This window comes from Liolophura sinensis, chromosome 5 (assembly GCF_032854445.1).
Source record: "Liolophura sinensis isolate JHLJ2023 chromosome 5, CUHK_Ljap_v2, whole genome shotgun sequence".
NCBI lineage: Eukaryota > Metazoa > Mollusca > Polyplacophora > Chitonida > Chitonidae > Liolophura > Liolophura sinensis.
Window position 1 is genome coordinate 15669262 of NC_088299.1, and position 23700 is coordinate 15692961.

Genomic DNA, 23700 nt, shown 5'->3' on the forward strand with positions numbered 1-23700 from the left:
AGTGGAAACTACCTGCATTCTGGTTTCAAACTATTGCATCAATTTTCCAAGTCAGTCCCTGTAGGACACATAATGTCATTGGAGTAAACAATAAAAGAAATTTTAGCAAACGGTTCAGATCCCAGTTCTGAAGGGGCAGATTACCCTTTGGAGCGTTACACCTTGCCCCGTCTCCCATACTTTTCTAACATCTAACAGGTGAGCCTAAGCATTACTGCAGCTTTGTCCGCGACAATAAAGATGAATGACCACGGGTAGTGGAGGTGAAGGGAACCCTCCATCATTACGACTGAGCTGTGAAGAGAGACGAGGTGAGTTTCTTCATCAGCCATAACGCCATTTATCTTTGAAATGGGGCTCCAGAAGATGGGGTATTTATTTAATTGAATGGCTTTTTACACCGCACTGAAGAATATTTCACTTATATGAAGGCGACCAGCATTATGGTGGAAGGAAATCAGGAAGAGCCTGAAGCAAACCCACGAAGAACTGGACTTGAACTCACAGTAATCACATTGGTAAGAAGCTCTGGGGTCATATTGCTGTGCTAGCTGGCTAACCACCGGGCCACCATGAGCCTTTATTATTATTATTATTCAGGCTTTCATGAAAATGATAAAGTGAAACTTTCCAACAAACTTTATACCAACAAACTTTTACTTGAATTCAAAGTTGTTAAATATATGTCTAACTGAATTTTTTTATGAAATTAGATTATGCTAAAGAATACCCCCTCTCCCCCATCCTTCCCAGTTACAAAAATAAACCACAGCTTAAGCCAGCATATTAGGAAGACAATTAGTATATGAAATTTAAAGTCAAAGATGCTAACTGTGTAAACAGTACCACAATTACTAATTTCCATACAGCTGCCAAAAATACATATACATTATATATTTAATAAGGTATTGGTAATTGATATTTAATTCCTTTGTTGGTTACATTTGTTGGTCTCAATACATGTTGTACCATTATGTGTGGTCTGATTTTGACATTACGGCATATCTTAACATTTGAGAGAGTGATCTGTCTTGCTCACATTAATTCATTCACCTTTATATGACATTATCCAATACATTAACTTACTACACTGCTCATTAAGGAACACGTACATGTACTTAAACATGCTTATCACCTGTAGAATGTATGAATTACGCTATCTTTGCATATTTTCGTTAAGTAAAAGCTGTGCACTAAATTTGAGAATGATAGAATAATTGGAAATAAGAACTTTAAAGCAAATGGGCTGGATGGATTGAATGATTTATTTATCAGCCTATCAAAAATCAATGGGGGCCTCCGTGGCTCAGTCGGTTAAAGCGCTAGCGCAGCGTAATGACCCAGCAGTCTCTCACCAATGCGGTCGCTATGAGTTCAAGTCCAGCTCATGCTGACGGCTATACGTGAGAAGGTCTGCCAGCAACCTGCGGATGGTCGTGGGTTTCCCCCAGGCTCTGCCCGGTTTCCACCCACCATAATGCTGGCCGCCGTCGTATAAGTGAAATGTTCTTGAGTACGGTGTAAAACACCAATCAAAACAAAATCAAAAATCAAAAATCAATGCTGGTGATGAAGTAATGAAATTGTCCCGATAGGAACATGTACAATGACAAATTGTGTGATCCAGTGAATCAACAAAGACTTGTTTCCGAACTTGGCAATACTTAAATTGCAAACACACCATGGAGTATCAACAAAGCACTCAGAAAGCATTCTTTCCAAATAAGTCAAAATTTCCAAGGCGGCTGAAAGTGGGTTGATTTATATACAAGTTGCCAGAGCAACCCAAAATTCAAAAGAATTGTGCAGAACAGAGACAGTATAAGTTTATCAGTGGATGTGTATACATACATGTATTCTATAGTCATGTATGCTTCTGGTCAAAGCTAATAGGAACATCACACTGCTCATGACAATGCTATCTCTCAAGCTCACCATCCTGGTTCTGACAGTCCATAATTGTTACATAGCTTCCCATGCAGATCAACACGTGTCATGTTGAGCGATGTGTTTGTTTATTGATAATTAAAACAAGGAAATCAATCAGGCTCTTAACTAACCAGGCCTGACAGTTGCCTATTGAGAGATCAATGTATGGAATGTTATCCTGGCCAGGGGGATGTGGAGGGGGATGTGGGTCGGCATGGCCTGCTAGCTCTGAGGCTCCATATGGACCCCCTTCCCTCCAAACCAAATATACTCAGCTAGCTCGGTCCAACATTTTAATGGAGTTAAAGCTGTTTGAAAACTTCTATAATGTTTGAAGTATATTTTGATCAAATAATGAACTATGAAAGCAATTCTGAATTCAATGTTCACTAAGAGGGACATTTTGGGTTACCAGATTGAATTCAGACTTAACTTCCAGGAACTTAGAAGTCACCGGTGAAACACACTTCTCCATTCATTAACAATAACCTGTTAATATCTGAAATCTGAAAAATATGTCATCTGTCAAATGTGAGAACAACAGACACATGTAAAATGAGTTAAATCTAACAAAAAAACTGACTTCAGGGACATTGACCTAATGATGTCAATCTGCCTACTGAGCTATACATGGGAGCCTCCCTGGCTCAGCTGGTTAGCGCGCTAGCGCACTGTAATGTCCCAGGAGTCTCTCACCAATGCGGTCGCTGTGAGTTCAAGTCCTGCTCATGCTGGCTTCCTCTCTGGCCATAGGTGGGAAGGTCTGCCAGCAACCTGTGGATGGTCGTGGGTTTTCCCCGGGCTTTGCCCTGTTTCCAACCACACCATAATACTGGTCGCCGTCGTATAAGTGAAATATTCTTGAGTACGGCGTAAAACACTGATCAAATAAATAGATCAAATGAGCTACACACGAACATGTAAATGGTAAAAGCATTTTTATAATCTCACTGACTTGACTATTTCACCATAGGTCACCCAACTGACCCTATGAATATAGAGGTTCCAATTTCAAATCCAAATCTCAATGATTTAGCTGCAGCTACAAGTAGTTTATGAAAGTCAGGATGTATATATACAGTATACAGTATGTTAGGGGGATCAAGTTGGCGAGTCAAACTCAAACAGATCAAATTAATCAAATAGATTAATAACCTAATAGATCAGTTTCCTTAATTAATGTTTATAAATCCTGATCAATGGCAAAGTTTCGGATGCTATTGTCTCAACATAAATCCTACACTGGTCCTCATTGTGTTCAAATATCAACTAAAACAAATCCATACATTTAAAGCACTCACACATCACTACACTTTCACTTCCCTCTATATCTCTCTCTCACACAAATCCATACATTTAAAGCACTCACACATCACTACACTTTCACTTCCCTCTATATATCTCTCTCTCACACAAATCCACACATTTAAAGCACTCACACATCACTACACTTTCACTTCCCTCTATATATCTCTCTCTCACACAAATCCACACATTTAAAGCACTCACACATCACTACACTTTCACTTCCCTCTATATCTCTCTCTCTCACACAAATCCATACATTTAAAGCACTCACACATCACTACACTTTCACTTCCCTCTATATCTCTCTCACACAAATCCACACATTTAAAGCACTCACATCACTACACTTTCACTTCCCTCTATATATCTCTCACACAAATCCACACATTTAAAGCACTCACACATCACTACACTTTCACTTCCCTCTATATATCTCTCTCTCACACAAATCCACACATTTAAAGCACTCACACATCACTACACTTTCACTTCCCTCTATATATCTCTCACACAAATCCATACATTTAAAGCACTCACACATCGCTACACTTTCACTTCCCTCTATATATCTCTCACATAAATCCACACATTTAAAGCACTCACACATCACTACACTTTCACTTCCCTCTATATATCTCTCTCACACAAATCCACACATTTAAAGCACTCACACATCACTACACTTTCACTTCCCTCTATATATCTCTCTCTCACACAAATCCACACATTTAAAGCACTCACACATCACTACACTTTCACTTCCCTCTATATATCTCTCTCTCTCACACAAATCCACACATTTAAAGCACTCACACATCACTACACTTTCACTTCCCTCTATATATCTCTCACACACAGCATACAGGGCCACACTTTACAATAACGGGCTAAAACCAAAATCTTTTTTAACCTGAAGAAGAACATATCTGGGAGCTGCTGAACTTTCAGTCATATATTTGCAATTCTGTGGGTGAAAATTCTTTGACAGACTGACGCGCTGTCACTACTGGGTTTAACCGATGGTGGTCAGCATCTAATGTGGAAACTTGTTCAGTACTTCCTCAGGATATTAGTTTAGCCACTGACCATGTGACCCGTGCCACTAAGAGCACGGTATTCGGAGACTATCCTGATTCTGGTGATCAGTCATAATGCTGTAGAACAGTCATCTGTCTGACCCCAGCTTTCTCTCCCACAGCTCATTGTATGGGCTGTCTGGACAGCGTTCTCCCTGTGACTGACCACACAGTCACTACAATATATAAACATGTATTTAAAAAAAATTTGATAGCAATGTAGGTAAATGTATCTCATTTTAGGCTTTGTTGTTCAACATGGGTGCGGAAATTGGAAGTTAGATGTTTGACCTAAGAAGTCCATTTTGGCAGACACCTAGTTACAAATGTGTATTATTTCCTTCTAGAGGCTACACATACCATTTTTTCAGCAAAGTCCATATTCACTAATCAGCTCAAATATTTTAAATTTAAGAAGAATAGCACAACCTGTGCTATATATAGTGTTAGAATGTCGAATGAAAAATTTCAAGAAGCTCTGCTCTGAAAGTCAAAAATCTCCCATACAACCTCTTTAAACATCAATCACCATCAATTTTTATGAAAATATCTCTACAACTGCAAATCCACAGAACATTTACTGCAAATTTCAGAAGCCTCATCAGCAAAAAACATTTCATTTAACATATAAACTGTGTTGGGCTAAATATGACAACTGAGCGCTTATACTTAGTTGTGTTGGGCTAAATATGTGACAACTGAGCGCTTATACTTAGTTGTGTTGGGCTAAATATGACAACTGAGCGCTTATACTTAGTTGTGTTGGGCTAAATATGACAACTGAGCGCTTATACTTAGTTGTGTTGGGCTAAATATGACAACTGACCACATATACATGCTGGTATGACATGGAAAAATATATCAATTTCAATTTCCTTACAGACTGCATCATCTAAAAAGTTTCTGTTTTGATCCAAGGACTGGAGAAACTTGATCTAAATCAATCATCAACTTTATAACATCACAAATTACACTGTAATTAGTCAGGTCACAATATGAGAGAGGTTCCTAAAAGTTTAATCTTAAGACAATCATAGGCCTAAAAATGGGATTAAGATAAAGAAAAAATACCGCCCATTAGCAATTGATACAAAGAGTTAAAACACATATAAAAAGAATATTTCCTTTACAACTAAAAGTGAAAAGGTCTAAATGCCACAATCTACACATGGGAAAGCTACTTTCCTTGGCTGCCATATGTGTGTCTGTCTTTTTTATTGACCAATAAACCTAAGAGCTTTGTTACTGACTTTGTCTCTGTGTTCTGTACGGGGGCTGTCAGGGCTGTATGGGGGGAGGCCCAAGGGCTGTCATGGCTGTGGGGGTGACATTTTAAGGTCAGGTTTCTCTTGGCAGAACTTGACCCTAGCAGAGTTTATCATGCCACCTTAGGCACTTAACCTTCAGAACACTGGAATCTCCCTCACACATGAACATTTAACAGACTGCTGTATCACAGATTTATTGCCCAAAGCCTTTCCATTATCCCTAGGCAATTAAGCCAGACCAATCAGGGTATATACATTCAGGTTGTCTTACAACTGGCCCTGTGCACAGACAAATGCACTGACCTATGCTTACAGAAACATTCATGCACTTCTAAATGTAGTAAATTAAAAAAAGGACAGAGCTGGTCTTAATTGGCGACACTAATCAGTTTTTGATAATTGAGTTGTGCTTCAGTTTTCAGTCCATGTATAAGTACTTATTTGAGGGAGAACAATTCAAACAATTCTAGTCATCAAACCAGCTATTCTTCCCATCATGCATCAGTCTTTCGGGTATATCTTACCGGTACTTTTCAAATAGTTCTGCATTTATGTTACATCACTCATTGTATGTAGTAACATCAGAGGGTTTATGTAATGGTGGTTACCAGCAACACCAGCCTGACACTTTTGAGCAATTAGCCAGCGTCTTTGACCACAGCCTCATGTTACTACATTTAATTCTTTGCCAGCTATGCTAAATTAATGTACTTCTCCAAGATGGCTTTTTACCCAAAATGATAATGAAATTAAAACTCTGTACAAACATGCAACCTTTGTATAACCATTTATCATCAGATCTATCAAAGTTAGCCGTATTATAAATATCGACATTGAAATGCCGCCCAACTATACTGACATTAAAACTGGCGAATGTAATAACGGGATCTCACTCTATAAACTTCCAACCATATGACTGTCCCGTACACATTAAATTACATGTACACCTTTAATACACTCAAAAACAGTTCTTAAATGATATCTTCTTGTCAGAGGAATTTAGGAACTGGATAGTTACAGAAGACTGCGGGCATTTCTTATGGACATGTTCTTACTTAATCAACCATAAACAATATGGCTATCAAAAAACACCTTGGGTTTCACATGTTCTGATTATTTTTCTTTCCATCAAAAAACTTGTAACAGAACCAACTGAAAGAAACGGGACAAGTGCAGCAAACTTTTCAGGTATGTGTCTCATATTATAGTTTTTTCTTTCTGTGGATGTTTTTTTGGTCAACATTTTCTCTGAAAAGAATTGTAAGATTAAGGGAGAGATCAGGACATCTTTTTTGCTCAATGTGGTGTCAGTCTTTCTGACAAAAAATTGTTCATGTCTCTCCTGTTTTCTTTTTCACAATAAAAAAAATGATCTTATATTGACAAAAATCTTTCTTCTCCACCCCCTGAACACCTTCGAAGAGGGAAGAGGAGTTTAAACATTTGTTCAGTGGCCTGAGTCATTGTTAGCCCGTTTCTACAGAAGAGGGGCTTTTTCTCATGTCAACACACATCACAATGCCATTGAACTTGACAACCAGCAGATAAGAATTTCAAAATTACGATACTGCGATGAAGCCGTCCTACTGGACAGAGTAAGAAAATGTGGGTGGCCAAGCGCACATTTTGCGAGCGACTTGACAGGCACTTCGCATCCACAGGGACAGGGGGCCTCTAAAAGCCAGTATTGATTCCCAGTGTTGAAACAAACTCGTCATCTATTCTCATACATGTACACTGTGCAGATATGCAAAACTCAAATAATATGCAGTTGAAAACATACCGCCTCCAGAAAAATGTGACACGTTTTCTGGCAATGTGAGCTCCAGCAAAAGGATTGAGATTTGATGATATCAACCATCCATTTATGATTACAAAAAATTCTGTCAATTTGTCATACTGAACAAGGGATGAGGGAGGGGGATGGCTGAGAAAGTCTGAGAGAGGAGACACGCACCCTAGTCTGAGAGAGAAGGGACATGCACCCTAGTCTGAGAGAGAAGGGACATGCACCCTAGTCTGAGAGAGGAGACATGCACCTAGTCTGAGAGAGAAGACATGCACCCTAGTCTGAGAGAGAAGGGACATGCACCCTAGTCTGAGAGGGAAGGGACATGCACCCTAGTCTGAGAGAGAAGGGACATGCACCCTAGTCTGAGAGAGGAGACATGCAACCTAGTCTGAGAGAGAAGACATGCACCCTAGTCTGAGAGAGAAGGACATGCACCCTAGTCTGAGAGAAGAAGGGACATGCACCCTAGTCTGAGAGAGAAGAAAACATAAAATAATTGTCATAAAAATGACACTTCAATTCATTTATTTGAGGGTAATACTTGATGATTATTTGAAAATAATGACAGAAATGATGAAACTTTGACTTTTATCATCAACTTCTCAGGCACTGTCAAGAACAAAGTCAAATAAACTTGACTTATCTGGACTTAAATACATATCATTTTCATAACATCACATTGTAGCAGCTTTAAAGCTTTCATCAATGTTATGAATGGTTGTGTCATCAGCAAGCTTTTCATTCTGAGAATCAGTCATACATTTGGGTAGAATATAAATCAGTGTCCCTAAAATTAAGCCTTGCGGAGCACAAAATGTTGTTTTTAGCCAACATTTCCACTAAAACTTTTTGAACTACTTACTATTACTTCTTGTTCTAGAAAGTAGAGGAAAGATGACTTCATGGAACTTACACATTTAATTTGTCTAACAAAATTAATTGGATTTAAAAAATAGACTGATCATATCTACAGGCATGATTAATGAACTGTGACCCGCACGGTAAAACATGCTAGTAGTCAGGTAAACAGAAAAGATTTAATCACACTGAAGCTGCATACACTAGTATTCAACAAAACAGCAATCTTAACACACAGACAAGCATTTAAAGGGTAATTCAAGATATCACACAATCATTAACAAAAAAAACAAAAAAAAAAATTGGATATAATTCTCTATCCAAAACATTTATTTTCGGAGGTCTCACATCATCATTAAGATATCTCATCAGAAAACAAAGCTTGAAATGCCAAAATATTTAGAATGCTGCTTCACTGAAATGCCATGCCAAAGATGGCAGACATGATCAGTCTGATCATGCAGACATACAATGTATGACCTGTACTTGGTCTATCCACAGGTGCCAACCTTTATACTTAAGTCTTCAAAGCATGATCCTGATACAGCACTGCATCCATTCCTCTCTTAATTAGAGACTGATGTTTTAACACATCAGTATACATGTAGGCCTTCATGTACAGTGTAGCAGAGCTGTCAAAACTTTCAGATGGAAGAACTATTAAGCTCAAATTCTCAGAAAGAAAGAAACTTTTCTTGACTTGCAATAAAGCTGTCCATCTGCTGGCAGCTGCAGAAGAGCACATGACATCTTAATAGTTCTCTGTCTGACACAAACATCAGTGTTAATGTGTGTGGCAGTGAGGTCAGCTGTGGATTTAATGGATGCCTGCTCAGTTCTAGCAGCTGCTGACCACTGGTCAAAGAAGGAAGAAGTGAGGGCAAGGTGCCTAAGTTTCTGGTAAACAGCTCAACTCTGCTGGCATCAGCAGGGGAAGGCCCCTCAATTGTTAAACCTGGTGTAACTACATGTACGTGTATGTAGCTGTCTGTTTAGACATCTGACTTGACAAAGCATTTCTTCGTAAAATGAGTGATTTCATAATTACTGAAATAAACTTGCATTATCACAACACGGGCACATTCCTGGCTCCAATCAGCGGTTCCAATCTCACACACAAGGGGAGGCTACTCTGGACTAACCAGTATGATGATGGTGGTAGGTGAGCTGAAGCCTTAGACGCTCCTGGTTCCGCAATTACTGTGCAGTTAGTTCGGAATAATGGCCCTGACTCATATAAATTATTTAATATCTTCAGCCACTGACAGATATCCAACAGATGTTAAGCTATAGTGTGCAATCTCCTACAAAACTGAACTCGAACTCAAAGCACATATAGTACAAGTTCAGTTACATTGTCTCGTAAACCTGACTTAAGAAGCCAGTATGTGATACATGTACACCACAGATATTCAGCTGTCAGTCCTACAAACTACAGATATACTTAAGCAAGTCAAAAATAACCCTGAGATTCAGCACTAAGTTCATGCCCGATAGCAACTGAAGTTATCAATGGGTTTCATAGTCACTTCACATATATGCACGTTGTATATAATAACTTTTGGCAAGATTTTCACTGAAATTGTCAGAATCTGTCACAGTGTATTTTTATGTCACTTAACTTTGAATGTTTACGGGCATTTAGAAAGCTGACTTTAACAGCTTATCCAATGAACACATGCTCAACTGTTTCAAAACAAGTGAATCTCTCTTGTATCACAGCATGCTAAAATTAAGGTCTTTTGAAAGTAACTACTCCCAAAACACACTAAAAATCTCATCAAAATTCCTACCAGAACAGAACAAAGCTATGTGCATTAGTCACCTTCCATGGGAGATAGCTCCTTACGCCTGAAAAACACACTTCCATGAAAGGAGTTATCCCCCTTGAACATCCGTCCTAAGTCAGTGTTACAGGCCTCCATGAAAACAGATGGTGAGAACTGGGCCACCGCCTACAGATAGTGTTGCCAGACTTTGGTGCAGAACTAGACTCAGTTGCAGCTTGAGGAATTCTTTGAGAGGATTTCTTAGTTCTGAGATGCACACAGCTTTGGCAGCGATATCTGAGTGCTTCACTTTAGTTCCTACTGTTTTAATGATACAGAGAGACAACTGCAATGCGCACGCTAGGATTGACGCATTTACATACCTGCTCCTCCTCCTCCTCCACCTGTAAAACATCGAGCCTCTTGTTTATTATTAGACCAGCGTCCCCTCAATGACTGGGCCCCTCTCTGCTGGATCCTCAGCTTTGTCTTGTGACGTGAGCCATTCAGGTGACTCGTCAGTTGTCCTTGGGACGTAACATGCACATTACACACAAAACAGGTGAACTTTGATCCTTCCCTATCAGAAAAAAACAAACAGAATAGATTTAATTTAATTGCTTGTTGCTTAATGCCAAACTGACACATTTAAAGTTATTTTTACAAGGTTACACATGTTTGTATACATCTTTTTCATAGATTCCCAGATTGCTCATGTAAGTACACCTCCACGTTCTTACGAAGAGTAAAAGAGTCTTCAAGCACAGGTACAAATGTACATGTACACATTCTTACATATTCTTAAATCCTAGTATGCATTCTTACATTCTTCAATCATAGGTATCTATTCTTACATTCTTCAATCATAGGTATCCATTCTTACATTCTTCAATCATAGGTACATTCTTCAATCATAGGTATCCATTCTTACATTCTTCAATCATAGGTACCCATTCTTACATTCTTCAATCATAGGTATCCATTCTTACATTCTTCAATCATAGGTATCCAGGTATCCATTCTTACATTCTTCAATCATAGGTATCCATTCTTCAATCATAGGTATCCATTCTTACATTCTTCAATCATAGGTATCCATTCTTACATTCTTCTATCATAGGTATCCATTCTTACATTCTTCAATCATAGGTATCCATTCTTACATTCTTCAATCACTTGTACACATTCTTCATAAAGTGATGGGAACATTATTTTCCCTTTCAAACAATGAGGATTCAATTGTTTTGTGATTTGTTTTGGATAAGGTGTGAGAGCAAATCTAAGTGCAGTTGTACCCAGCGGCTATTGAGCTGTCACAGGTGAGGGGAATATTGGCGGTGGCTGACAACCGAAGCTTCTTGGCATGGTTTTTTGCCGTGGTAATGCTGCTCTGCCTGTTTGGGAGAGTTGAAGGACGCGTCACATAGTCCGCAGTACTCCTCTGCTGTCACCTTCTGCTTGCTGCCAGAGCTACTGCAGTCCACGGAATTGGTTTCAGTCAACAGAGGCTTCATCTGCAAATATAAAAGACATTGTTTTTTTGAAGACTTTTAATCAGATTGGGCTAAATGTGTGCACCAAAAGATTAGATGATCTGTAGATCAAATCAACAAAAATTCTTACTAGTGTACATAATTTTGATACTTATACACATAAACAAGTTATTCTAACATTAAACATGGTGTTAATGACATTATTAACACCAACGATGGGCAATAAAGTTGACAAACTTTAGAGAAATATTCACAAAAAAACAAAAAAAGACAGGTGGTTAGACCCATATTAATATATGTTTCACAAAAAATTAATTTTTTCGAAAAACATTTGTTAAAAAAACAAAACACACAAATAAAATTACCCGCAGATTAACTTTTCACTGACATTTGCATTGACTATTACTTCCTTTCACTTTATCTTCAATAAATGCTAAATTCAAAATATTAATTCCACTACATATAGTCTCTGTATATAGAACCTTGAGAAACAGTAAATAAGAGTTCAGACAGTAAACATCTTGACCTTCACATAGCATGGTAGTCCAACTGGTCAGTTCTGGTATCAGCTGGTCTTGATAGAGATACCTGTACACTGACCAGCACAGCCTACATGGAGCAATGTCCTTTATCAGCAGCCTACTATCACTAAATCTAATACAAATACACACACTTCTATCTATGGTAGACCCCTGGCACCAGATTTCCCAATTTTAAATGTGGCACATGTCCCAGCATAATCTATGCAGATCCCCACAGATGGGATACCAGTGCACCACACATCTTTTTTGGACTGTAATGAAAGTCACAAAACAACACATAGTGATAGAAAAATTTCATTTCTAAATCGCTCAGTTTAATAACAATAACAAAGAAGTTGAGCTGATGGGTTTTAAAATGGATTCTGTGTCAATACACATACGTGTACACCTTTAGCACACTTGTTGCTACTTGCAAATACATGTAATGACATAATAAATGAAAGTTTCCATTTTCACAAGTTTAAACAGTTCAGCAATGTGCTGAATATCTAGGATTGTTTTAAACATTAAAAATGTCTACAAACTGTTCAGAAACTGGAAGTTCTGTCAGAAAACAGCCAATAGAAATTTAAAATGTTTAAATGAAAGGAATGCAACCAACACAACTCATTTTGTACATTCTTCTCCGAGCTTGATGATAAACAGCTACATGCAGTTTAATAACAATGACATGTTCACCTCTAGCTCCACTCATTGTGACATGTGCTCCATCATTGTGCAGTTCTTTGATTTTCCCTTGAAGGTCAAAGTGAAAGAAAGTTAAAAATTGTGAAGTGAGGCTCAACTGACAGACAAATGAAAAATATGAATGAATTCAAAACAGTTTTATATTTTTTCACGAGAGTTAAACGCTGGCTTAATGAACCACATAACTGGTGTACAGGTACTCGAACATCATAAATCTGAGTTCTTCCCATTTTAAATGCAGCTCTTAATCATGGAACAGCTGTTATAATATTCTCAAATGTATGCTTATAATATATTGAAAAAAAAAAAGGTGCTGTGATCAGAGCACCTTGCCGGTGGCAGTATAGTCCATTAAGCCCACCTTACCATTCGAACATTGTTCTGCAAAACATTTTCTAAAAAAAACATAAGTAAACATATTTTTAGAGTTTTCAATGGCTTATGCTGTCTCTAATGTCACTTTCAACATGCTGTTTCACCAGCATCATAATGTATCATGTTTTCCTGTATCAGGCCTATTCTGGCAAAGCCATTCGACAGTGCTGCCTCACTTAATAGCTACAGTTATAATACAGAACACATGCTAATATAAGATCCCGATAAAGAATTATTCGCTCAAAAAAACCAAAACAAATGGCATGCCCCCACCCCATCCCCCTTTAAAAAAATTAACAGTTTAATAACTCTTTACATTAACAGTTTGGATAAGCTAAATCACAAACATTTCCTGAAAACCCGTCCATACTAAACTGGTCTCGCTATATCCTTACAAAGAGTGCATCATGCTGATGACCATGAATAATCCTATTAATTGACTGTGGCGAACATCTAAAGATCAGAGAAATATCATCAGTGATTACAGAGTGTTATTTCAGTAGTGTACAATGTTTGTGATATATATAGAGTCTTTCCTCAGGTGCCTGTTGGCCATATTCATGGAATCATTATTTCCCGCTTTCGAAATGTTCCACATGACTTCGTACCTTGATTTAGTTGTCTCTACGTGTACAAGTCAGGGCAGATTCACATTCACAAAAAGTACACCATATAGATTTTACTGGTAAGTATAATGTCAAAACTTTTCAATGCTTGCATCAATCAAGTCTTTGTCGTGATTCAGAGTAATTCGTGCTTCACGCTGGTGTCAAATTAAATACCGTTTGGCATCTGAAATGTAATGGGACTTTGGTTTAATACCAAAGCCACCAGAATTCAGCCAAACAATGAGTCTACTCCAGTATTAAACTGATTTCACAAATACTAGTATAGCATAAAAATTTCTAAATAAAGAATTTGTATTTATACTGAAGTTGCTTACCTCTAATACAGAATCAGCCTTTAGACAAAGCTGCAATGCAAGCTCACAGGGTAGTAGCACTTGTGAGATCTGCAGTATTACTACTGTAGTACCATAACTTCAGTAATGTGCTTCCGAATTATACTACACCCTTACTACTGCCAGGAGGTCAAACGACACTGATATATACACTGATATATCTCAGGGGAAGAGCTACTGTCTGCAGGTGGCAGGTAGATATCCTAATTACAGGTGTGCACAACCTAGTACAAGGGTCTTCTGTAAGTCTTCAATCTTTTCACATGTTTGCATGGTGTTTATTCAGAAATATTCTGCAGGCATTATTCTGGTGGAGAGTGGAGTGGGGTGAGGGGTCATAATTCACTTTAACCCCAGTTTATGGAGGTATAATGATAATATGACGCAATCTTTGACCCAGCCTTGGCTCAGTAAAACATGAACGCCATATATCTTTATGCAGGGCTTCCTCTGGGTCAGTATTTTTTTTAGCCAGTCACTTTAGCCACTCATCAGATTTTGTAGTAAATACTATTTTTCTTTAGCCATACTTCCCTACCGGCCATGACTCTTGTACAGGTCTCCTTCTGTAATTTGTTTTTATCTACCTTGGTGTAGCTGCTAGAATCAGTTTGGTCTCTTTCAGCTATATCTGGAGTTTATCAAACGTTACATTTGGAACACTTGCCCTTAAAATAATGGACTAACGCTTGGCAGCATGTTTTTGTTTTTCAAGAAAAAAAAAATCAATCCTTTTTTCAACCTATATGTAGGATCCAGGTAAAATGCAATTTCCTCTATCAGAAAAATTTGTTACGAAATTAATTTGTACATTCAGTTTATTTAAATATTATGATCATTACATTGGAGTAACACAGCCTGACAGGAGAAAACCAGACGGTGTACACATTTATGCAACGGCACATATTCTGAAACATTTAATTTACTTCAGGTCCAAAAAAAATAGTTTATTAAGTGGAAAAGTTTAAATTTTTCATGGGAGGTAACTTCATTTACAGGTGTATTTCTACTTTGATTTATTTCCCTTGATAATTTTTTTTTCTACCATTGGCGATGAAAGGAATTCCCCAAAATGCCATGATTCTCATTCATTACTTAACAAAAATGATTTAAAGCTTTATTTAATGTAAGTCAACTTACAACAATGCTGAACCCCATTTGTAGATTTCTGTCAAGTAATCGCCATACAACTGTGTTGTTGTTGTTTGCGGAGATGAGGCTTGAAATAAAAGTAAGTGGATTCTTTTCATAAGAAAAATTGCGAAAATCTGCTAAAAACCCCAGAAACCTCTCATGGTAGATTTTGTATAATGTTTGCATTTTTTCTCAAGTAAATAGATTTGTTGCCAAAAACATTCGCATTTATTCAAATTTTATCTCCATTTCAAAAAATTGTTCTAAATCTGCAACAATGGCAAGTGCCAGCGGAAGCCCTGATTATGGAAGACTTATCAGCGAGCTCCCAATTTATAGACTCAGCGGTCCCAGAAGTTTGGGATAAACTAAGATTTTCAAGGAGTTTCCAGGACTATTGGCCTTTTTTAAGGACTTTCAAGTACTTGAAAATGAAATTGTATTTTTCAAGCACTTTCAAGGACTGTGTGCACCCTGTAAGATGACAAACACACCCAATAACAATCAATAACTACATGTATACAATTACCAAACCCAGTTTACAATGGTATATTGTAAGTAAGCATGAACAGATGTATAGAATAACAACTGTTAGACATTGTTTGTTAGATGGAGGAAATGCTGGAATATCAAATTTTCATCTGGCCATATCTTTAGACAAATGAGGGTATTTATTTGGGTCAGTGTTATTGTTGCGGTCGAAAGTCAAACAGAACCTGTTTTGACTGGTCAGACCTCCCCAATGCTTATCACTGAGTACACATACATGTATTTCTAGTGTGCTGGTGACCAACACAAAGCTTGGTGATGACAAGCACACTTGAGTACAGGCAGAACTCCTGTACTTCTCTGTGTGCTGGTGACCAAACAAAGCTTGGTGATGCCAAATACACTTGGGTACAGACAGAACTCCTGTGCTTCTCTGTGTGCTGGTGACCAAACAAAGCTTGGTGATACCAAATACACTTGGGTACAGACAGAACTCCTGTGCTTCTCTTGTGTGCTGGTGACCATCCACCTATGTCAATGGTTTACTCTGGACACTCCAGTTTCCTCCATCCACCTATGTCAATGGTTTACTCTGGACACTCCAGTTTCCTCCATCCACCTATGTCAATGGTTTACTCTGGACACTCCAGTTTCCTCCATCCACCTATGCCAATGGTTTACTCTGGACACTCCAGTTTCCTCCATCCACCTATGTCAATGGTTAACTCTGGACACTCCAGTTTCCTCCATCCACCTATGTCAATGGTTTACTCTGGGCATTACAGTTTCCTCCATCCACCTATGTCAATGGTTAACTCTAGACAATCCAGTTTCCTCCATCCACCTATGTCAATGGTTTACTCTGGACACTCCAGTTTCCTCCATCCACCTATGTCAATGGTTTACTCTGGGCATTACAACTTCCTCCATCCACCTATGTCAATGGTTTACTCTGGGCATTACTGTTTCCTCCATCCACCTATGTCAATGGTTTTACTCTGGACACTCCAGTTTCCTCGATCCACCTATGTCAATGGTTTACTCTGGACACTCCAGTTTCCTCGATCCACCTATGTCAATGGTTTACTCTGGACACTCCAGTTTCCTCGATCCACCTATGTCAATGGTTAGCTCTGGACAATCCAGTTTCCTCCATCCACCTATGTCAATGGTTTACTCTGGACACTCCAGTTTCCTCCATCCACCTATGTCAATGGTTAACTCTGGACACTCCAGTTTCCTCCATCCACCTATGTCAATGGTTTACTCTGGGCATTACAGTTTCCTCCATCCACCTATGTCCATGGTTTTACTCTGGACACTCCAGTTTCCTCCATCCACCTATGTCAATGGTTTACTCTGGGCATTACAGTTTCCTCCATCCACCCATGTCAATGGTTTACTCTGGGCATTACAGTTTCCTCCATCCACCTATGTCAATGGTTAACTCTGGACACTCCAGTTTCCTCCATCCACCTATGTCAATGGTTTACTCTGGGCATTACAGTTTCCTCCATCCACCTATGTCAATGGTTTACTCTGGACACTCCAGTTTCCTCCATCCACCTATGTCAATGGTTTACTCTGGGCATTACAGTTTCCTCCATCCACCTATGTCAATGGTTTACTCTGGACACTCCAGTTTCCTCCATCCACCTATGCCAATGGTTTACTCTGGACACTCCAGTTTCCTCCATCCACCTATGTCAATGGTTAACTCTGGACAATCCACTTTCTTCCATCCACCTATGTCAATGGTTTACTCTGGGCATTACTGTTTCCTCCATCCACCTATGTCAATGGTTTACTCTGGACAATCCAGTTTCCTCCATCCACCTATGTCAATGGTTTACTCTGGGCATTACAGTTTACTCTGGACACTCCAGTTTCCTCCATCCACCTATGTCAATGGTTTACTCTGGACACTCCAGTTTCCTCCATCCACCCATGTCAATGGTTTACTCTGGGCATTACTGTTTCCTCCATCCACCTATGTCAATGGTTTACTCTGGGCACTCCAGTTTCCTCCATACACCTATGTCAATGGTTTACTCTGGACACTCCAGTTTCCTCCATCCACCTATGTCAATGGTTTTACTGTGGACAATCCAGTTTCCTCCATCCACCTATGTCAATGGTTTACTCTGGGCATTACAGTTTCCTCCATCCACCTATGTCAATGGTTTACTCTGGACACTCCAGTTTCCTCCATCCACCTATGTCAATGGTTTACTCTGGACACTCCAGTTTCCTCCATCCACCTATGTCAATGGTTTTACTCTGGACAATCCAGTTTCCTCCATCCACCTATGTCAATGGTTTACTCTGGGCATTACAGTTTACTCTGGACACTCCAGTTTCCTCCATCCACCTATGTCAATGGTTTACCCTGGACACTCCAGTTTCCTCCATCCACCTATGTCAATGGTTTACTGTGGATGCTCCAGTTTCCTCCACCGAATCTGATCAGTGGTTTACTTTAAGCATTCCAGTCTCATCAAAAAACAGGACAAAAACACAAATATATTTTGTACAACTCTGGCAACATACATATACAACATATTCTACCATGTTATCTACAACATGGAAAAGTATGTGATAAACATGAACATGACCTCCTCGAAATGTCAATCAAGAACACCCAGTTCACCAATTATAAGCTGTACTGTTGCAGATAGGTCAACAGGGTGTTCCACACATTGGTTACAAATGTTTAATCTTTCTATACTGTCATGATGTGACAACTGCTTTCACTGGGAATGGAATGAAAAGTAATGCTGTCATGAGAAGGGGTGATGGGAAATCTGTTGTGAAGGATCCTTTCATTGATTGATAGGTAAAAAACTAAAGCAACAAGTCACACAACTGGGTACAATTGTACATATTAGTAGGGGTGTTATCTCCCTTTGTGAACACACAATAAAACTACATATAGGATTACAGCCTATATTCTGTGTTGTCTACTTCTCTTCACTGAACACCCTAAACTGTCTTCACTAAACACCGAAAGTGTATAACAATAAGTTTTAAATGCAAATGATGAAAATGTTAAATGTGCATTCTTGATGTTTCCAAGTTAATTTCGTTGTTTTTGTGCGAAGATAAAGTAGTCATTATTATTAATACTGAAAGTGTAATGTTTTTTACACTTTAAATACTATACATACAATTCATGAGATCTGCCACCAGATTTTAATAACAATATTTCATCCATAAAAATGGCTAAAATCTGGCATTTAAATTTGGTAAATTTTCAGATCATGAAATATTTTGCTGGTGAAGAAATTTTCCCATATACGCCAGTCAGTGGTCAGATTCGGGGGTGGGGAAACTGGAGCGACCAAAGGCAACCGGCGCCCAAAGGCAAACGGTGCCCTTCAGCAGATACATGTGCCTAACTGATCTCATGGCTAGAACTATCAGAAAATCTGTTCATTCCTTATTCGTCAGATACCAACATTGGAAATTTTCAGACACTGCTCAAGTATGTCCTTATTACAGTTCAGACTACAAGTAGCGAGTGCAGAGCAAATACCAACAATCATGCAGGCACATGGATGCAGTGCTACTCAGGTCTCATCACATGACCTTTGCTTTCCAACACAATGTTTTCTTTTGTTTTCAGTGAGGTGTATAGAGCCAATGGAAGTGGGATTGGGATTGGGGGGAGAGGGTCTGGAAGATATGGTGTAAGACACATGTCTGACCTTGTGTCATCCTTGGACTTTTAAGCCGGGATGGGGGGTTGCAGGGGAGGGTAGGGGATGGGAACTAACTCAGACATTAATATGTTGTGTACCACTTGTCCAGATACTTAACCTCAGGCACATACATTTCTGATGAATACACGTGCAATCTCACGACTGGTATTTTAGCTTTTCTCAGCAGTTACACTTCGGCGATAGCATACAGACACGTGTGATGCAAACAGGTAGTACATGTGCATGTTGGTGTATGGGAGTTTGTATGAAATCTACCATGTACAGGATGTACAGGATCTAGATATCTAGCCAGCATATATGTAGAACATAAAGCATTCAATACCTCCAACTTCACTCACCTGCAGCAGTGGTTAGCACATTACCAGGTGAAAGATAACATGGGGAAAAGTAAAGTGTAATGCATGACAATGGACAATTCATTTTGAGAGCTACAGCTGACATTTACGTAACAAACTACACAGAATACATATGAAGTGTGAAGGAGAAAAGAGCGTAGTTTTGGATTTATGAGGCAATGAAACAGAGTTTTGTATTAACTTCTTAGTTATACAATGTTTACCAGCAAAATGCCAAATGCACTGAAGTCTACCGTGTGAAAATTCATCTGTCACCAATCCTAGTATACAAGTAAATGTAAAGCTGAAGTGTTGATCATTCGTCTGTAGACAGAACAGAAGATTCTGCCTAACTTTAAATCCAGCAGCCATTGTATCATTCATGTAAACGACAAAGTGCTCATCAGTTACATGTACCAAGCTTCAATTACATGTATCAAACTTACTATTCAGAATGAAGAACTAGTTGTGTTCAAAAAAGTGTGCAAAATGTAATGTCGTCATGACGGACAAACTGGCAAGGGATAAATATATAGTGCCATCCGTGTACGTGGCTGAACATCAAAAATGTGGTTGTCCTTTGGGATCAATTTAGAATACCAGAAACATTACCTGTATGTATAATTATCTTGTTCACATCTAAATGTAGTGTATGAACATGCAGTTACATGTATTTACATGACAGTTCATTGGGTTCGTGGTATAGGGATGTCCATCAATTAGGCAAAACCAAATATTTGTCATTCTTATCAATGTAGTTTCAGCTTGGTGAACAATTGCATATCCAGGTGAATGGTTTGCTTGGACAGTTTTGAGTTTGCTTACATGTATGCTTTCTTATGGTTTAATAACAGCTAGAACCACGAACAACACTGTAACTGTCTGTCTGGCAGACTCAGGTGTCATTCACTCTCTGGAACATACACCATACCACTAATATAAACACACCAGACAAGACATCCCCCATCTTGTTATCTGTTAACTTTTCAAGTATAGTATAACATTTTTCCATCAAGTAATTCATACAAAATCTGAAATGCCACTGGAATTATCACCTGTTTGAAGTCCACTACCAAGGTATAATTACGGTCACAAACAATAAAATGACATACCTGTATTCATGTGTTCTTTTGGATCCAACAAGAAGCAGTTGTCGTAAATTTAAGAACTAACGTAAGCTGGTTAAGTTCAAAAACTTGAAAGTGGCAGCCACTGTTTAGAACCAGTTAAAAAACAGATCACAGAGAGAGTAAACTTTCTGAAGACTGCACAATGCCAACATAAGGCCGGCAATTACAGCCTGGATGACAACACAGACTTTCTTAAAGTCGATGATAATCTCCAGTAGGATGAATTGCATTTTATACGTAACTATTTCGAACCAATTAAGCCTCCATACAACAATAGATGTGTAAATTACGAGTAAAATACGATAATGGCTAGTTTTTATTTTCCTGGAGACATTTAGCTGATCAGACGGCTTACTTGATCTATTCCCTTATGCTCAAGGGGGAATGTAAAAGTACAAATTAGATATTCATCTTCATGCAAGTCTTCGGTACCTTTGTGATCCAGTCATTTAAGATCCAGCTTGCTCTTGCACCTGAGGGTCTTGCTTGTAAAGGGAAATATGCTCTATCCTCGTCGCTACTGAAGTGAGGTGTGGGCGTTCACGTATGTGTAGATCTATATCTTTATTAAATACTGATCAACTACGATAAGACATTTTCACCAGAATCCCTCTTTTAGTTCAGTGATATCTTACCATTGCCATGTCTGCATGCACCTGTCTAAGTACATGTACATGTATATATAGCAAAATGATGCCTATGGCAGTCTATGATTGAATGTCGAACTTCATAACGTTGTGTACATAACTGCTCACCCACTGCTGCCAGCGCCATGCATAAGATACCATCTAACAAACGCCTTCAGGACCAAAGATAAATTCAGGTGTGATGCAGAAATGGTTCAAACCACAAAAATTCATCTGTAATGTGGTATAACACAAGCATTAAGTTTTACATCGGTCTAGTTGTATGTACAGCTATTTGTTGAAAGCAAGTGCAGTATATACTGAATACAACAGTTCCACAATTAACCTATGTCTGCTGAACTTCCTGCGAGAATGCTTGTGCAAATTTTGCAAAAGTAAGATGGTCCATCCTATGGAGCCCCAACCTTGCTTGATAGTTTTATTTTCCAGACATTGGCCTTGTGGAGCCTCTGCTCCCACAGAGTCTGCAGACACTCCAAGTGTTAAGTCACTCTTTCTCTCACTTTGCTCTCTGTCAGATATTCTCATACTCATCAGCCTCATCGCACCTACATGTAACATTACCTCAAATTTCTGAACCAATCACACCAGCCTACTCTATGAAAACATTGTAATAAATTGCGAAATCTGTTTTCAGAGCAACTGTATTAACTATTAACAAGCTCCTGCTTAGAAATGCATGGCTAAGGTATTGATTTCTTCTAATGGTTTCTGCATTTGTCACAGATGAGGAATGAAATGTTGCATTTATTACTTTCTAGTAACTTGTAACCATACCAAGAAAATGTATTAATGTACATAGTTTGTATCTGTTACTGGTATGTAGAAAAAACTGAAGACTGATGCCAAAGGTAGCACGCTGGTATACTATGTGTGTTACAGTAAGTAATGGTGACACGCTGGAATACTGTGTGTGTTACAGTAAGTAATGGCGACATGCTGGTATACTGTGTGTGTTACAGTGAGTAATGGTGAAATGCTGGTATACTGTGTGTGTTACAGTAAGTAATGGTGACATGCTGGTATACTGTGCGTGTTACAGTAAGTAATGGTGACATGCTGGTATACTGTGCGTGTTACAGTAAGTAATGGCTACATGCTGGTATACTGCGTGTGTTACAGTGAGTAATGGTGAAATGCTGGTATACTGTGTGTGTTACAGTAAGTAATGGTGACATGCTGGTATACTGTGCGTGTTACAGTAAGTAATGGTGACATGCTGGTATACTGTGCGTGTTACAGTAAGTAATGGCTACATGCTGGTATACTGTGCGTGTTACAGTAAGTAATGGTGACATGCTGGTATACTGCGTGTGTTACAGTAAGTAATGGTGACATGCTGGTATACTGTGCGTGTTACAGTAAGTAATGGCTACATGCTGGTATACTGTGTGTGTTACAGTATGTAATGGCGACATGCTGGTATACTGTGTGTCTTACAGTATGTAATGGCGACATGCTGGTATACTGTGTGTGTTACAGTATGCAATGGCTACATGCTGGTATGCTGTGTGTGTTACAGTATGTAATGGCGACATGCTGGTATACTGTGCGTGTTACAGTATGCAATGGCTACATGCTGGTATACTGTGTGTGATACAGTATGTAATGGGACATGCTGGTATACTGTGTGTGTTACAGTATGTAATGGCTACATGCTGGTAATAACAAAAAGAGCCAGAAAACAAAATTTAATAAAAAGAAGTGGGGATATGCATGTTGCTTCAATACAGCAACTGTTAACAGAATACAGAAGTGATTAAGAGTCTAACAGCACAAAACAAAACAAAAAGTATTTCAGAACATAGAGACACCCCAAAATAAAAAGTACAGCATTTAATACAGAACCAGTAAAGATGCTTAAACAAAGAAAAAAGAAGGCATTTCAGAGCCCAGAAGCCCAAAACAAGAAAAGTGAGAAAGGATAGCAGCCCTACATGTACATCAAACAGATATTTATTTATTTATTTGGACAGTGTTTATAAAGTTTTCATGAATTTTCTACTTTATGATGATGATGGTCTTACTTATTGGTGGAAGAAAGCAAAGTAACAGAAGTACCTCTAGTACACCTTTTATCAGGTATCTGACAAACTTCTAGAGTTATTTCCTGAGTCATTTCACCAAGACCTGGATTTGAGCCACCGACTATGTGAAGACCTGAGTGAAGTTCATCAGCATTAGC

At 38.7% G+C, this 23700-nt stretch overlaps 2 protein-coding genes across 2 annotated transcripts in view; both read right to left on the reverse strand.

Annotated features, from left to right (window-relative positions):
• Nucleotides 1-11128, reverse strand: part of LOC135465493 (zinc finger matrin-type protein 3-like) — a 31866-nt gene extending 20738 nt beyond the window's left edge. The window contains exons 1-2 of the mRNA XM_064742732.1: nucleotides 11106-11128; nucleotides 10384-10580 (exon numbers count right to left, since the gene is read on the reverse strand). Of these exons, the coding sequence (XP_064598802.1) occupies nucleotides 10384-10580; nucleotides 11106-11128 (220 nt within the window). The remainder of the gene's footprint in view (nucleotides 1-10383; nucleotides 10581-11105) is intronic.
• Nucleotides 1-23700, reverse strand: part of LOC135465844 (uncharacterized) — a 63554-nt gene that overhangs the window by 21671 nt on the left and 18183 nt on the right. Inside the window, exons 3-4 of the mRNA XM_064743207.1 lie at nucleotides 11296-11514; nucleotides 10384-10580 (exon numbers count right to left, since the gene is read on the reverse strand). Of these exons, the coding sequence (XP_064599277.1) occupies nucleotides 11314-11514 (201 nt within the window). The 3' untranslated portion in view covers nucleotides 10384-10580; nucleotides 11296-11313. The remainder of the gene's footprint in view (nucleotides 1-10383; nucleotides 10581-11295; nucleotides 11515-23700) is intronic.